Genomic DNA, 15,664 nt, shown 5'->3' on the forward strand with positions numbered 1-15,664 from the left:
TATATATGTATATATATATATGTATATATACGCCTGTGCTTCCTGTGTCAGCCACATGGTGGCGCTGCACTTCAATACAAACTGTCAGCATTCATTTAATTTAAATGTTTAAAAATAATTTTTATAATAATTTGATATTGATTTAGTTCCTCAACAGTTTTAGTTTTGATCTCTTTATTGATAATATGGTTTATTGATGATCAGCTGAGTTTAGTTCTGAATCAGAGTTTAATCTGAGCTGACCTCTGACCCTGATGATGTCACACTGAGCTGCAGCACAGGTCAGAGGTCATGTGATGTCATCAAGTTATTGATGAGAATGGTTGTGTCTCAGTTCAGGGTCTGAAGTCTGTCCCCGTCTGAAGGCTCCTCCAGAGGCTCCTTCTTCTCCCTGTTTCTGCAGGATGCACCGCTACGATCCATCGTGGCCTCACATATCCCAAGATTCATTGCGCGCCCGAAAAAGAAGAAAGAAAGATAGAAAATGGCGACATTGCGTGGCGTAGATCGTCACTTTCGCGGGCCTGGGCAGCAGAAATCGTGATGTAAGGTTAAAACATCAGGTGACGCAACCAGGAAATGCTCCAGAGGCTCGACCGTCACATTTAACAACAGCTGACCAGGTTAACAAGCTCTCTGAAGGACTCACCTACAAACACCACAGAGGCCGAGTCCTTCAGAGGAGGCAGACCCTGAACTGGCTGAACACAGCCAATGTGATCGTGATCACTGATCAATAAGTTCTGATGTGTGTGTGTGTATGTGTGTGTGTGTGTGTGTGTGTGTAAGCAGGAAACAGATGATCGTCTCCACCTGCTGAGTCAGCTGACAGGAAGCTGACACTTTAAGTTCCTGAGGAGCTTTCAACAGCTTCAGGTGCTGCGTCCCAATTCGGAGCATTTCCTGGTCACAACCTCTGCTGCCCAGGTCGCGAAAGTGAGAGTGAAAAGATGAGTAGAAAATAAAAATGTACTTCTGTTTTAACCTGTAAACAGGTTAAAACAGAAGTATAAAAACAACACACACGTGAAATAGAAAGAAAACAACAGGTTGTACATTAAAATATTTTAAAGAGGTTTTGGTGAGTGTTTTGAAAGTACTGAGTTCTGTACAGTCTCTGATGTGTTTGGGGAGGGTGTTCCAGAGGGAGGGGGCAGCAGCTGAGAAGGCTCTGTTGCCCCGGGTTCGGTGCTTGGTTCTGTGAGGTGGAGTGAGGAGATTTGCGTCCGAGGAGCGGAGGGTGCGGGATGGGTTATGGCGGTGGAGCAGATTGGTAAGGTAGGGGGGTGCCTGGTTGTGGAGGGCTTTTTGAGTGAGGAAGAGTATTTTGAATGGAATCCGTTGAGGGATGGGGAGCCAGTGGAGTTTCTGGAGGATGGGGGTGAGCAGGTGGGCAGCAGAGTTCTGGACGTATTGAAGATTATTGAGGAGTTTGGAAGGTGTGCCAGAGAGGACACTATTGCAGTAGTCAATTCTGGAAGTGATGAAGGCCTGGATCAGAGTTTCTGTAGCAGAGAAGGAGAGTGGTGGACAGAGACGGGCTATGTTTTTGAGGTGGAAGAAAGCAGTTTTGGTGATTTGATTTATGTTGTTGAAAAGAGAGGTTGTTGTACACAATGACTCTGAGGTTGTGACTGTGTGGGAAGGGGAGAGGGTGGTCTTGTCAATGGTGAGGCACAAGTTGTTAGTGTTTTTGATGAGGGATTTGGGGCCGATGATGATTTGTCGCAGTTTAGTTGGATGAAGTGTGTTTGTATCCAGATTTTGATTTCAGTGAGGCAGTTGGTGAGTGTGGAGTGAGTGGCAGTGGTGATGGATTTGGTGGAGATGTGGATTTTGGACGTCATCAGTGTAGCAGTGAAAGCGGAGACCATGGTGGCGTATGATACTGCCAAGGGGCAGCATGTACAGGATGAAGAGGAGAGGACCAAGCACCGAACCCTGGGGGACGCCTTGGGACAGAGGAGCAGTGGAGGAGGTGCAGTTGTTTATGTGGATGAACTGTTGTCTGTTTGTGAGATAAGATTTGAACCAGGAAAGGGCAGTGCCAGTGATGCTGAGGGAGGATTCAAGGCGGGAGAGAAGAATGGAGTGGTTGATGATCCAAAGCTGCAGTGAGTTCCAGGAGGATGAGGATGCTGAGTTGGCCAGAGTCTGCAGAGAGGAGGAGGTCATCAAGCTGTTTCTGTGCTGTGTTGGGAACAGAAGCTGGATTGAAAAGGTTCAAAGAGGGCGGTGGAGATGAGGTGGGCTGTGAGTTGAGTGGCAACGGTACGTTCCAGTATTTTTGTTAAAAATGGAGGTTTGAGATGGGCCAGAGGTTTGTCATGATGTTATGGTTGAGTCCAGTTTTTTGAGAATTGAGGTGATAGCAGCCAGTTTGAGAGATTGGGGGACTGAGCCAGAGCTGAGAGAGGAGTTGATTATTTTTTTTGATGAGTGAGGAGATGGCTGGAAGACAGTTCTTGACCAGGTGGGATGGGATGGGGTCCAGGGCACAGGTAGGGCTTTTCATTTCTGCCATGATGGTGGACAGAGACACATAGGAGAACTGAGATAGGGGTTGAGGGGTAAGAAGGGGAGGGTGGCTGAAGGAGTGGAGGGGGCAGGAGAAGTGGATAAGTTGTTGTAGATATTGTTAATTTTTGTTAGGAAGTTGCAATGAGTTAACGGTCACATAGATTTCACCATTTTTCTGGGACTGAGCAGCGGCGCACAAAGAATCTCAGGATCTGTGAGGCTGCAAATGATCGTAGAGGTCTGTCGCCCGAAAACAGGGAAAGAAGCCTTGATTGATTTACTTTTGGACTGGATGACGTCTTCTTCAGCTCAGCTGTGACGAAGCTCTGAAGCAAACAACAGCTGATGGAAGACCACGCTGAAGGTGGAGGACACACACACACACACACACAGTGTCAGAGGTGTAATTAACGGCAGCATTAGCTCATTAACTGTTTAATGACACACATCTGATCCAGGTTCAGTCTGCAGGTTTTATTTGAGCACATGAAAAAACTGGACTACATCTCCCATCATGCCCTCTGGTTTTAAGGCAGAGCAGTGACACAGTGAACGGAGACAACAGGAAGACGAGTTAATCGAGTCAGACAGCAGAAGAACTGATCTGAGATCTGGACTGAATGATTTCATCAATATCAAGTGAATTCTTCTGCTCTGATTTAGACACTGATCTCACTCATGGAAGCTGCAGCTCATTAGTTCAGCTTAGCTTAGCAGGAGGACAGGAAACAGGCTACAAATCTCCTTGTTGTCCTGTTTCTGCTCGGACTGTCAGCTTAACGCTTTTAAGTGGCTGCCAGTCTTTATGCTAAGCTACGCTAACAGCACCAGGACAGAGAGGAGCTCATTACTGATTTAACTGACAGACCTGTTGCAGCTGCTCTATGAAGGTTTACATTCAGTCACCCACCTTCTAATATTTAATTTCATCATCAAACAAAAACAAAACAGATTTGTCTTCATTGTTTACAGTCGTGTTCAGCTGCTCGCAGAACGCCATGTTACATGTTCCTTCAAGTCTGAGTTCTTGGTGCTGATCCGTTTGTATTTTATTTATTGAATTGGTCTGAACCCTGGACCGGTTCAGCTCTGCACGTTCAACGTTCAAGTACAAAAGTCTGACTTAAAAAAATAAACTCCGACTGATTGTTTCAACATGTTCCAGCTGTTTGTTGACGGCCAGCTGACCGGCTGGAGGCTCACGCATCATCAACAGCAGAAGAAGAAATGTGAGCTCGACTTTCCAGCTCATTTGAACTGTTGTTCCTCTCCACAGAACCAGAACCTCAAAGTTTGCTCAGGACAATAAAATCATGGAGGAAGAAACGATGAAACTGAAACTATGTTTGAATAAACAGGCAAATAATTAAAAAACAATTCTGTCCTTTAATCAACTGTGAATATTTCTTTTATTTCACAGTTTAACATTAGCACGTGTTAGCTCACATTTATTAAACCAGTCATATATCTGTTTCCTGTGGTCAGGATGCAGTTGTTATTCAATTGTTTTCATTTAAAATTCAGATTTCTGACAAACACAGTTTCAGTTTCTTTAGTTTCAAAGAAGAAGTAGACGCAGGAGGAGAAGAAGGAGAAGCAGGAGGAGAAGCAGGAGAAGAAGGAGGAGCAGGAGGAGGAGAAGGAGGAGAAGCAGGAGAAGAAGGAGGAGCAGGAGGAGAAGGAGGAGGAGCAGGAGGAGCAGGAGGAGAAGGAGGAGGAGAAGGAGGAGCAGGAGGAGCAGGAGGAGAAGCAGGAGGAGAAGCTGATGTGGCTGTCGTGGACACATGTTGCTCTGGTGGTGGTGCCACATGAAGAGAGAAGATCTCCTCAGTGTGTCGCTGCACTCGTACCATCAACTGTCTGACCTTCACATCCAGAACTCTGAAACCAGCACCAAGAATCATAGAACAAAACCAGAGGATCAGAACTGAAGGATGGGATCAGATCAAGCTTCTGCATCTCCTCGCCACCCCCTTGTCGTCTTGGCACATTGTCATTCATTCTTTCTCTGCAGTTTTCTGTGTTTTGACATTTGTGTGACTGAGAGGAAAGGTTCTGGTTCTGTGCTGAAGGAGTTCACAGTGAGTCCACTGAGCTGTGAGTCCATGTTCATGACCTGAGTGGAACATCAAACCTGAATGTTTCACAATAATTTAGAGTCCATCAGTTCTCTGCAGCGTCATCTGAAGTCTGACAAACACAAGCTGCATTCAGCAGTTTTCCCTGGACCGGTCTGAACCAGTCTGAACTGGTTTGAGCCGTCTGGACCTGTACCATGGGTCACACCGGGTTCAGTTTGGTGCTGTTGGCAGGGGTGAGGGGGGAAGAGGAGTCCAGCTGTCGGTACAGCGCCCTCAGCTCCTTCACCTCCTCCAGCACCTCGCGGGCCTGACTCCAGGCCGCCGCTGCCTCCCTCAGGAGTCTCTCAGCTTCAGCTCGTGCTCCTTCAGTGGACTCCCTCCTCCTCATCTTCCCTCGGTCCCCGGGCTCCCCCTCAGCCTCCCCCCGCACCTCCGTCAGCAGTTGCTCCGTCTTTTCCAGCTTCTGGCTGATAAGCTGCTGCAGGCGACCGACGGGTGCTGACGTGCCGGGCGGCGAGGAGGCTGGTGAACGGGTCATCGCTGCCGTCTTGTTCTGAACAGCTTTGTTGTCTGAGTGTGTCAGGATCTCGTCCATGGAGGCGCAGCGGTTCTTCTCCGCCGTCGCCAGCCGTTTGCCAGGCTGGGGGGTGAAGCTGGTACCCGTCTGCTCCCACACCACCGTCTCACGTGGAAGACTCTGGGATTTCCCAGAAGCCTCTGCGGTCCTGGCAGAGAGAGCACCATCAGTTTTGGACCTGGGACAGTCTGAGCTCAGATGGGACACAGACTGGTCCAGTCTGACCCTGAAGGCGTCACAGCCGTCGGCTCCCTGAGGAGGCGGTGCGTCCTCTTCCTGGATCAGATCCAGAGTCAGCATCCCATCTGAGGAGGTGGAGGCCTGGAGACAGAGTGAGACGTTCTGATGATAATCATCGCTACTCGAGGTCCAATTCCTGACCCGTTCTGAGGTCTGGACAGGCTCACGTATTCTATGTCAGCAGAGTCAGTCTGCTTTAATGTTGAACAACAACAATGAGCAAATCTGCAGTGCTGATGAAGACCATGTAGTCCGGTCCAAAGACACACCAGAACCAGGACCTCGAGTTGAGACGGGTCAAAGTCTGAATTTTGAGATTTAACTTGATTCAAGACATCAACGATCATCAACAATCATCCTGACTGAAGACTAAAGAACGATCTATTATGTTGTTATACTTTTCAAAATAAAGGACATTTTATTGTGAAAGGGCTTAGATAGTGCAGAGCTACGGGCTGACGATGATGACGATGAAGGATCATACTGACCACAGCCAGCAGGTGACCTCGGGTCGGCAGCCGTCTGTTGTGAGGAATCTTCACACGATCTCGGGTCAGATGAGACAGCTGAGAGTCTTCGACCGTCACCTGCAGACAAGGACAGGTGAGACACACTGACACACTGACATCACAGAGTGAGCAGGAAACAGGAAGTGCTAACAGCTCAATCAGCACACTGTGTACGGTGCTGACCCGATCAATATGTATTCTGTCTTGTTTCTGATAATCAGATCATCTTTACAAGTAGGAGGCAAACAACACACAGCTGTTCCGCCCATAGCCCCGCCCATAGCCCCGCCCATCGCAGCAGCTCGGCCCCTCCTGCTGCAGTTCCTCCACAGACCAGCAGATGCTGCTGCGATCATTTATTAAGGAAGATATCAGGACTTTAAAGGTCCAACACGTGAAACTGTCATAACATTTAAAACATATAATTATCATAATCGTCACATTAAATCCTTGATGTGACTCCTCCTGCTCCATCACACGTCAAATCTAACCCTAGAGATGAACATCAACATTTTGACAAAGATGATTTGTTTGCCTGAGTCAGTGCTTCATGACATCACCTGGATCAATCACCTGCATCCTCTGACAGATCAGGTGATTTTGTGTGATCACACACCCTCATCATCAGGAACAAACCTGGAACATTAAAGAACGTCTGTCTGACACTGACGGCTTCTGTCTCTCAGCCTGGAACATCATGTTAGAGACAGTATCGATCAGTGTATCGATCAGAGTATTGACTGCTGGAAAAGATGAAGGTTGTTGACTGAATGTTTGCTGCTGCTGTCAGTGACAGACGGGACGGAAGTACACAACAGACACACGCACACACACACACACACACACACACACACACACACACACACACACACACACACACACACACACAGGGTTTGATAGCGGTGAGCAGCTGCTGGAGGAACTGAAGCTTTATGTGTGTGAGGTTTTACAGAGTTGGCCACAGACAGGAAGTCAGACGATATTTAGAGACGGACCAACATGTCGATGGTTTGAGTCTGAACAGGAAATCTGTTCATGATAAGAAGATTATAGAAGAACAGTGGACATGACAACAGTGATGTCACACTCTGGACAGAAGCTCAAACAAATCGTCGTCATGTCTCTGCTGCCACATCTGTGATAACACTTTAGCTAACGTTAGCACTCAGCCACATTATTGTTTGATGACATCATGTGTTTCACCTCCAGGGTCATTAAAGTGTTCACCACGTTCAAACAGTCAGTCAGAGCCGACGTTCAGTCTGACATGTGAGCTCCTCTGAGCGCCACATCAGAGGAAAATGGCCGGCGTGTGAAAACGGTGTTCGGCCTCAGTATTGGTCTGCGTACCTCATCCAGGATTCTGTTTTTGGCTCGCGTGATGGCAGCATTCAGGACGTTGATCCAGGACTCCTTCTCCTCCGGACTGACAGCCAGGAAGACCAGGTTAGGGACCTACAGCATGCACACACACACACACACACACACACACACACACACACACACACACGTTAGATTGTGAGTAAATGTTTCAGTAAATGATGACGCTACACTGATATTAGACTTTAGTAACAGTTGTACTGTACTTAAGCTGATTATTGTCATGAAGGAGTTTGAAAATCTTCTTTTAGTCATTAACTCACTATTAGATTATAGGGTATCTCTCTATAAAAGCAATACGTGTGTGTGTGTGTGTGTGTGTGTGTGTGTGTGTGCCTCAAATCTCTCTGCAGATCAGGATCAGACTGACCTGAGATTTTCAACATGGCTGCTGCGTGGTTTAAGGGTGCGCAACGTCGGATTTGTTTGGACTACAATGATACCGTCAATAAATTTTTTCATAAATGCCACTAGCATTGTCAACCATAGCCACCATAGTCACGTGCGCACCAGAGCCAATCACTGCAGAGCTCACCCCCACGTCCCACCTCCTGAGTCGACAGACGCACCGCTGCGTCCAAATCATGTGACCAATTTAAGACGACGTAGCAGCGCGACGCATCATCCACGAGTCTCGGTTCCAACATATGTGTTGGTGCAGCCTTCAAACTATATAACCGTTTTTAAATCATGTCGATAGGCCAAGTAAAACTGAACTTATGATAAATAATGTCTGCTACACTTTTTTTGCGAACATTGCCGTCACATTTGCTTTGTGTCTGGTGCAGAAAGAAACAGTAAAAAAGCGTGTTTGGAGTTTATAGTTAGTGTGTTATGTAGTGTTTAGTGTAGTACGTTTAGTGTGTAGTGTAGTCGTTTTTTTGGTTAATGAGTCAAAACAATGAGGAGACTGATGAATGTGGAGTAGGCAGGGAGGAGCTGAGGGAGGCCTGAGCCTGAGGCATTTCCTGCATTTAAATGTACATAGTTACATATAACTTTGTAAATTTCAAAAACTTATTTATATTTGCATTATAAGTAATAAAAATGGTTCATTAAATATATTTGTGGTTTTCACAGAAAAAAATCTAACTTTTTCTTAATCGGATTTTATGTTATTTTGTGATTTTAGGTCCATAGTGTTAATACAGTGTGTCAAAATTAAAAAATAACTGTACAGTCACACATGTGAGGTTGTGCTGAAAATAATGACAACAAACAAAGCAAAGTAAATAGTTTTTAAGGTTATAATGGTAAAATCAAACAAAGTCAAAAAGGGACAATTATACCCTGGAATATTAAATTTCACAACAAACCTAAATATCTCTGACGTCCCGACACCTTCAAACAGCCTCATGTGGCCATCAAGAAAAACTACTTAACCTCCCACTTTTCTATAGGAATACATGATCCCTACAGGCACTGCAGTAGTAATCACAAACACACACTCTCTCACACACACACACACACACACACACGGCCATCTGGTGGTGTGTGTGTGTGTGTGTGTGTGTGTGTGAGTGAAAGAGAAGCTGCCACCTGTCTGCAGGACACCTGATCTCCTCCCCAAGGCATTCTGGGTATTTGTGGGATGGCCTGCAGATATCTGCTGAGAGTGTGTGTGTGTGTGTGTGTGTGCGTGTGTGTGTGTGTGTGTGTGTGTGTGTGTGTGTGTGTGTGTGTGTGTGTTGCTGTCGAGGAAGCTCTGCCTGTTTACAGTCACTCAGCGGTGAGATGAGCTTCCTGTCTGAGGTGTGACGCCTGAGTGAACAGGTGATGATGTCATGAGTCATGTGACTTCACTGTGACTGGCTGGAACATCATTAGTGATGATGATGATGATGATGATGTAACTTCCTCATTGACACAGTAAAGTGTCTGACTTCTTCTTCTGTGGTTTAATGGCACTGACTGGAGGATTAGCTCCACCCACTGTCTCCATCAACCAATCAGCTCACATTCTCACTTGGTAAGAAAATTGTAAATGTTCTATGAATAATGAACAAACAGACAGGTGAGACAGACAGGTGTACAGGTATGTGAGACATGTATATAGACAGGTGAACAGGTGTGTGGTCAGGTGTGTACCGTGTTGCCTGGCGTGTTGCAACGCTGCAGTCTGAACTTGCTGTGGTTCTTCTTGCTGCGGCTCTTGTTCTTCCTGATCTCTTCACATCGCTCGTAGTCAGACAGGTCCAACACCTCGTCAGCACGCCCCAGCTCCTTCACCTGCAGGGAGACAGGTCCCAGGTGAGACATGTGAGACCGGTGAGAGAGGTCTCAGGTCACGACCTGAGTTCTGAAACAATCATATGCTGTGCAGCTGTTGGTGTGCTGTTGAACAGAACCAGGCTCACTGCCTCCAGCCTTGATGCTAAGCTAAGCTAATCTGAGCTGAAGACCTCACATCTTCTTCTGCAGCTCAGTTTACAGTTTTAGACGAGCAGGTAAAACGTTCCGTAACTTTACGGTGGATTGCGTCTGTCAGTGTCATCTGTGACATCACCACTGTCTGCTGGACTTCCTTCACCTGATGAAGCACTTCTTAAAAACAAGCTCCTCCCACCTTAAACTACCAAAATAAAATGCAAACACACTCAAATCCTGAGAGTCGGACCGAGTCGCACCGAGTTGGACCAAGGATACGCCGAGACTCAAGGTCTCTGAGGATCAGTGATGTCATCATGTGCGTTACAGACGGCCATTGAACTGCTTTTGTTGTTGTTCATGATGTGAACAGGGAGTGTCTGTTTGCATGTAGTCAAATAAAGAGAGCTGCTCGTCTGCTGCAGTGGTCAGGTTCTACTTCAGGTTCTACTGCAGGTTCTACTGCAGGTTCTACTTCAGGTTCTACTGCAGGTTCTACTTCAGGTTCTACTGCAGGTTCTACTGCAGGTTCTACTGCAGGTTCTACTGCAATTTCTACTGCAGGTTGTACTTCAGGTTCTACTGCAGGTTGTACTGCAGGTTCTACACAGAGAACTTGCAGAACATCCTGTAATGTGACATTTACAGACTCAATCTCACTTCATTGAAGAAAATGAGATTAAAGTTGATTTATTGATGATTAATGATCAATAAATCTGCTGATTATTGTCTGAATGATTGTCAAGTAAAAGAAATACTGATGTTCATCTTGCACTGAGGCGGGCTGTACCACAGAACCTTTAGAACTGTTTCCAGCTCAGTGAGGAGGAACACACCTCAGAGTGTCACAAGATCACACACACAGACACACACAGACACACACACACACACACACACACACACAAAGATGATCAGAAGGAGCACAGGTGAGACAGGAAGTGGTTTCAACCTGATGCAGCTGCAGGTGAGCCTCATGTCTCTGTGTGGACGGGTCAGAGGTCACTGACCCATTATGTAAGACTGAATATTGATTATTGATCATCTGACTGGTGATGCAGGCACAGTGACATCAGCCTGAGGGGAGGACACACACACACACACACACACACACACACACACACACACACACACAGAGCAGGACTCTCATGATGTCACTGTAGACATGTTCTAACAGTTCTCTTTAACAATGACAAAAAAAAGTAAATAATCAACCATCAAAACTGTGTGTGTGTGTCTGTTTGCATGTGTGTGTTTGGGGGGGTGATTCTATTACCGGTGGACAGGAAGTCGAGCTGCTGAACCACAGAAGCAGAACTGAGAAAGACAGGCGAGAGGAGGACGTCCTAATTTGGTCGTGAGACAGTTTCATGAAGCTTCATGTGACAGCTGACGTGTGATTGGTCAGATGACAGATGACAGTCAGAGACAGGAAGTGAAACTTCCATAAAAAGCTTTAAACTCTGATTTCCTGCAGTTGAGATGATGAAAATCCTGTCTGTGCCCTTATAAGGTTCTATCAGAGCGTTCTGCCGCAGACAAAAGTTCTATCAGTGTTCTGCAGCAGATAATGGTTCTGTGAGGACGTTCCGTGCTGTGTGCAACAACAGTGAAACCGGAGCTCTCTGTGTGTCTGCAGCAGCTCACACTGAAATTCGACTCCAGCAGAACGAAGCTGTAGAACATCGAGGAGGAACTGTCTGTTTCAAGTCAGAACCAAAACAACAGAACACTGAAGAATGTATAATGAGTCTTCTGATGATCATTCTCATTACTGATCAACGAGGTTAACGAGCAGTGATGACATCACACACACTCCTGTCTTTTGTTATCATGGTGATAATTAACAAGGTCTCAGCTGCTGATCGGAAATAAATCGATCAGCTGAGAGAGGGGCAGGTCTGAGTCACCTGTAGGCCCCGCCCCCCTCTGACTCACCTCCTTTTCACAGATGAACAGCTGATCTCCTCTCAGAACCACGAAGCGGTTCTTCCAGATCTCTCTGAAGATCCCTTTGCCACAGAACTTTCGGATCCAGCCGACCTTTTCGGGCTGAGCGTGCTGCTGCGATGCGTCCTGCGAACCCTGAACAAGAAACAGGAAACAGGAAGCTGTCAGAGGAGCGGCATCACATCATGGATCTGTGAAGTGAAATCTGGACACCGGGTGGAAGCGGTCCAGCGTCCGTCTTCTGCCCGGCCCACAGAGCGTGAGCGCTAAAGACTTCCTGTTTAGCCCTCCGCTAACTTGAATGGGAGAAAGATGACATTGTGGGTCAACATCACAAATGTTACCGGAGCCTTTTGTTTAGTTTCAGGCAATGTTCATAAACACTCAGACCTGCAGAACATTTCAAAACCTCACTCCAGCTCCCATGATGCCTTGTGTGAATTATGGGCGTGTCCAGTCACTTCACTCAGTTTAGCACTGAGCTAACACTGCTGCAGCGGTGCCGTCAGTTATTATCTTCCTCTGTGACAGACATTAGTTCCACATAGCAAGGGACCTCCTTAGGATTTAGTTTTTACTTTTCATCAAAAACTCCTGATTTTCTCTTGTATTCTTTTCTTTTTCAGTAAACTGATCAATGATATCGTCAATACGATCAATCTTCTGTGTTTACATAAAAGAAGCTGAACATCACAGTCTCTCCACACGAAGAAGTTCAAACATTTCATTTATTTATTTTTTTTAAGTATATTTTTTGGCCTTTAGGCTTCATTGACAGAGCAGCTGAAGATGTGACAGGAAGCAGGATGAGAGAGAGCGAGAGTGACACACAGCAAAGGGCCCCTGGCCGGGACTCGGACCCGGGCCGCTGCAGCGAGGAGGCGAGGCCTCCGTACATGGGACGCTGCTCTACCAGCTGAGCTAAATGGTGCCCTGAAAACATTTCATTTATTACTAGATTACAGTTTAGACGGTTTGAAGTAAAAGTGGATTTGAAGCAGGTCTAAAGTTAAACATAAATATTGTGATCATGTGAAGTCACGTTGTGATGATGATGATGACAAATCGCCCCTTCAGGTCACCTGGAATGGCTCCTTGTCCAAAGTCTGCTTTCTGGGAACTGGTGTCCATCAAGGCTCAGTATCAGGACCGGTTCTGTTTTCACTATACACTAGATCACTGGGCTCTGCAGTCACATCTCATGGATTCTCTGACCACTGTTCTGCTGACGACACCAACTGTTCCTCTCTTTCCCCTCATCCTCCTCCAACAGCCACGTTGTGATTCTCATCTCTGAATGTCTGCATCATCTCTGCTTGGACAGCTGCTCATCACCTCAAACTCAACCTGAGTAAACCTGAACTCCTCTTCATCCCGGGACAGACTGTCCTCACATGGACCTGTCAGTCACTGTCCAGGACGTCACAGTATCGCCTTCGTCGACTGAGGAACCTGGGAGTAATCCTTGACTGTCCTGCACCCCCAACATCACTGCTGTGGCCCGATCCTGCAGATTTGTCCTCTACAACATCTGCAGGATCCGATCTTTCCTCACAAAGGAGGCAACGCAACTCCTGGTCCAAGCTCTGGTCATCTCCTGCCTGGACTACTGAAACTCCCTCTTGGCCTCTGTGACTAAACCACTGCAGCGTATCCAGAACACGGCCCGCATCAGAGTCAAGACAATTGTGCTGCCGTTGAAGGCCGTCAACAGAACTGCACCCGTCTACCTCCAGACACTTCACCTCCACCCTGCATAGCATTCTCCTGTGACAAATGTGCTTATTGTAAGTTGGTTTGGACAAAAGTATCTGTTAAATATCCTGTAAATGATGATGATGATGATGATGATGATGGTGATGATGATGATGATGATGGTGACAATGATGATGATGATGATGTTTTCTCACTCAGATGTTTCTTGTCATTCAGATTCAGTCACATTCTGCAGCCTCAGTGTCTCCAGTACTGCTGTTACTTCACTGTTACCTCACTGAAGTACATGTGAAGCAGGAAGCTGCTCAACTTCTTGATTCAACTCATTTCATGACTTTTAAGTTCCTGTTTTTTGAGAGAAATGTTTTACAGACTCACTTGAACCTTTGAACTGAACAATTTTGTGAATTGACAAAGTAAATGTGTGACGATAAAGAAGAAGAACATGTGTTTTTATCTGCAGCACAACACTGTTGTCTGGACTCAACTCACATTTAGGTTTTATGACCTGTATTAAATATCAGATTATTCAACATTAGCAGTGATTATTTATTATTCCTACAGTTTGTTTGTATGAACATGAGGTTCAGTGAGGACACTTTAAGGTTCAGTCTGTAGCTGAAGAGACGTTAATGAGCCAAGAAAGATCTTCAGTCAACTCTGACTGGAGAAACAAACAACACACTTCATAATGCGTTACTGTGTTTATATGTGGCGGACCCTGCCACCTCTCTGGCATCAGACAGCGTTCTGGGACTTTGTTTTCCTCTGAGAGCAGCGCGTTGATTCACTGATGGAAACACTTTGTGTTATTACCAATAAAACTTTAACAACTCTATAGATCATCTGTGACCCAGAAATCATCTGACATCACAACTAAACATCCATCGATCCACTGGAACCATCAACATGTACAGATGTTATGCAAGTGCGTGTGTGTGTGTGTGTGTGTGTGTGTGTGTGTGTGTGTGCTGCTCCACAAATTCACCCTCGTCGTTTCGTCCTTTGATTCTCGGGATGACGTCACGCTCCTTCATCTTATTATGTTTTTCATCTGTTTTTAAATCAACATCACACTTTTATTCTGAAACCCGGAAGTGGAGTCTTAAAACCAGCCCGCGGCTTGTGTTGCCTTCAAAATAAAGGCTTAAAACTAATCCCCGAGGCTTTTGTTCCTCGAGCTTCTCTTTAACGTCATGAACCGGACCGACGTGGACCGACGCCGGCGGTCCGGCTCGGCTCAGCCACTCTCACTCACCCGTGTCCCGGAGTTGTTCTTCTTCATGCTGAGTATCAGGCTGCGGCCGGACGCGACTTCACGGTAACTCCGTTATCCTCCGCAGCGGCGGACCGGCGGGAGAAGCGCGATTAAAGCCGCTGAACACTGTTGAAGTCCGGCAGAGAGGACCGGAGCCTCCGCTCAGCTCCGCCGCTCCTCAGCTGTTGATCTTCGGCGTGTCTCTGCTCGTCGCCCTGTTGCTCGCTGCTGCTGCTGCTGCCGGCCTCTGCTGCGCTCTGACCGGCCAGGAGCCGCTCTGTGGGTCGGTGTCCGGTTACCCCCCCCCCCCCCCCCCCGCCTCCTCCTGCTCCTCCTACCGACTCCCTGCTGCTCAGCGGCTCCTCGGCAGCCCCACAGCGCCCCCCACATGCAGAACCCGTCCTGCTGTCCTGTTCCTTTTATTTCATATATGTTAATACTTCTTTCAAACTGCGGTCACAGTAAAAGTCTCGTGTTATGAGTGCGACGAGTTTAAAGGACCAGTTCACAATAAACTCAGTCATCATCTCCCAGAACCAAGTGGAACCCGAACCGTTCTACAGCTGAAGACATGACAGACGCTATTATTATCATTCTTCTTCTTGTTATTAATATTATTATTATTTGTGTGTGTGTGTGTGTGTGTGTGTGCGCGCGTGTGTGTGTGTGTGTTAATCTGGATGTGGGCAGATGTTCCAGGCTGGTCTGATCTGGAGTCAGTTTCACTCTGAGCTCAGATCATCAAACTGGGTCAGACTGAGAAAGAGGGGCTGTTCTGCAGATTATCCACTGACACGCTCCATTAAAGGCCCGAAATACACAGTGAGGACGACAACGACGACAACAACAACAACTAGATGAGGAAGTGACCTGCAGGTCACATTTAATGTAATCCAGGCCCAAACATCACCTCTCCTCAGCTCTTCTTATCTCGGAGGTGATAAGAGGTGAATGAGTGATATAAGGTTCTGAATGAGCGATACTTACTCGTACAGAACCTTTTATCGCTCATTCAGAACCTTGTATCGCTCATTCAGAACCTTGTATCAACCATACAGAACTTGTGGAC

At 46.6% G+C, this 15,664-nt stretch overlaps 1 protein-coding gene across 1 annotated transcript; it reads right to left on the reverse strand.

Moving 5' to 3' along the window:
* Nucleotides 1-4,163: 4,163 nt before the first annotated feature.
* plekho1b (pleckstrin homology domain containing, family O member 1b) lies at nt 4,164-15,595 on the reverse strand. The gene is made up of 6 exons (XM_037075160.1): nt 14,596-15,595; nt 11,610-11,756; nt 9,396-9,536; nt 7,278-7,382; nt 5,907-6,005; nt 4,164-5,499 (listed from the first exon to the last, which is right to left on the reverse strand). The coding sequence occupies exons 1-6, from the start codon at nt 14,620-14,622 to the stop codon at nt 4,801-4,803; spliced, it is 1,218 nt and encodes a 405-aa protein (XP_036931055.1). The 5' UTR covers nt 14,623-15,595; the 3' UTR covers nt 4,164-4,800.
* Between the last annotated feature and the right edge of the window lie 69 nt (nt 15,596-15,664).

The sequence above is a fragment of the Acanthopagrus latus genome, chromosome 17 (genome assembly GCF_904848185.1).
Source record: "Acanthopagrus latus isolate v.2019 chromosome 17, fAcaLat1.1, whole genome shotgun sequence".
Lineage (NCBI taxonomy): Eukaryota > Metazoa > Chordata > Actinopteri > Spariformes > Sparidae > Acanthopagrus > Acanthopagrus latus.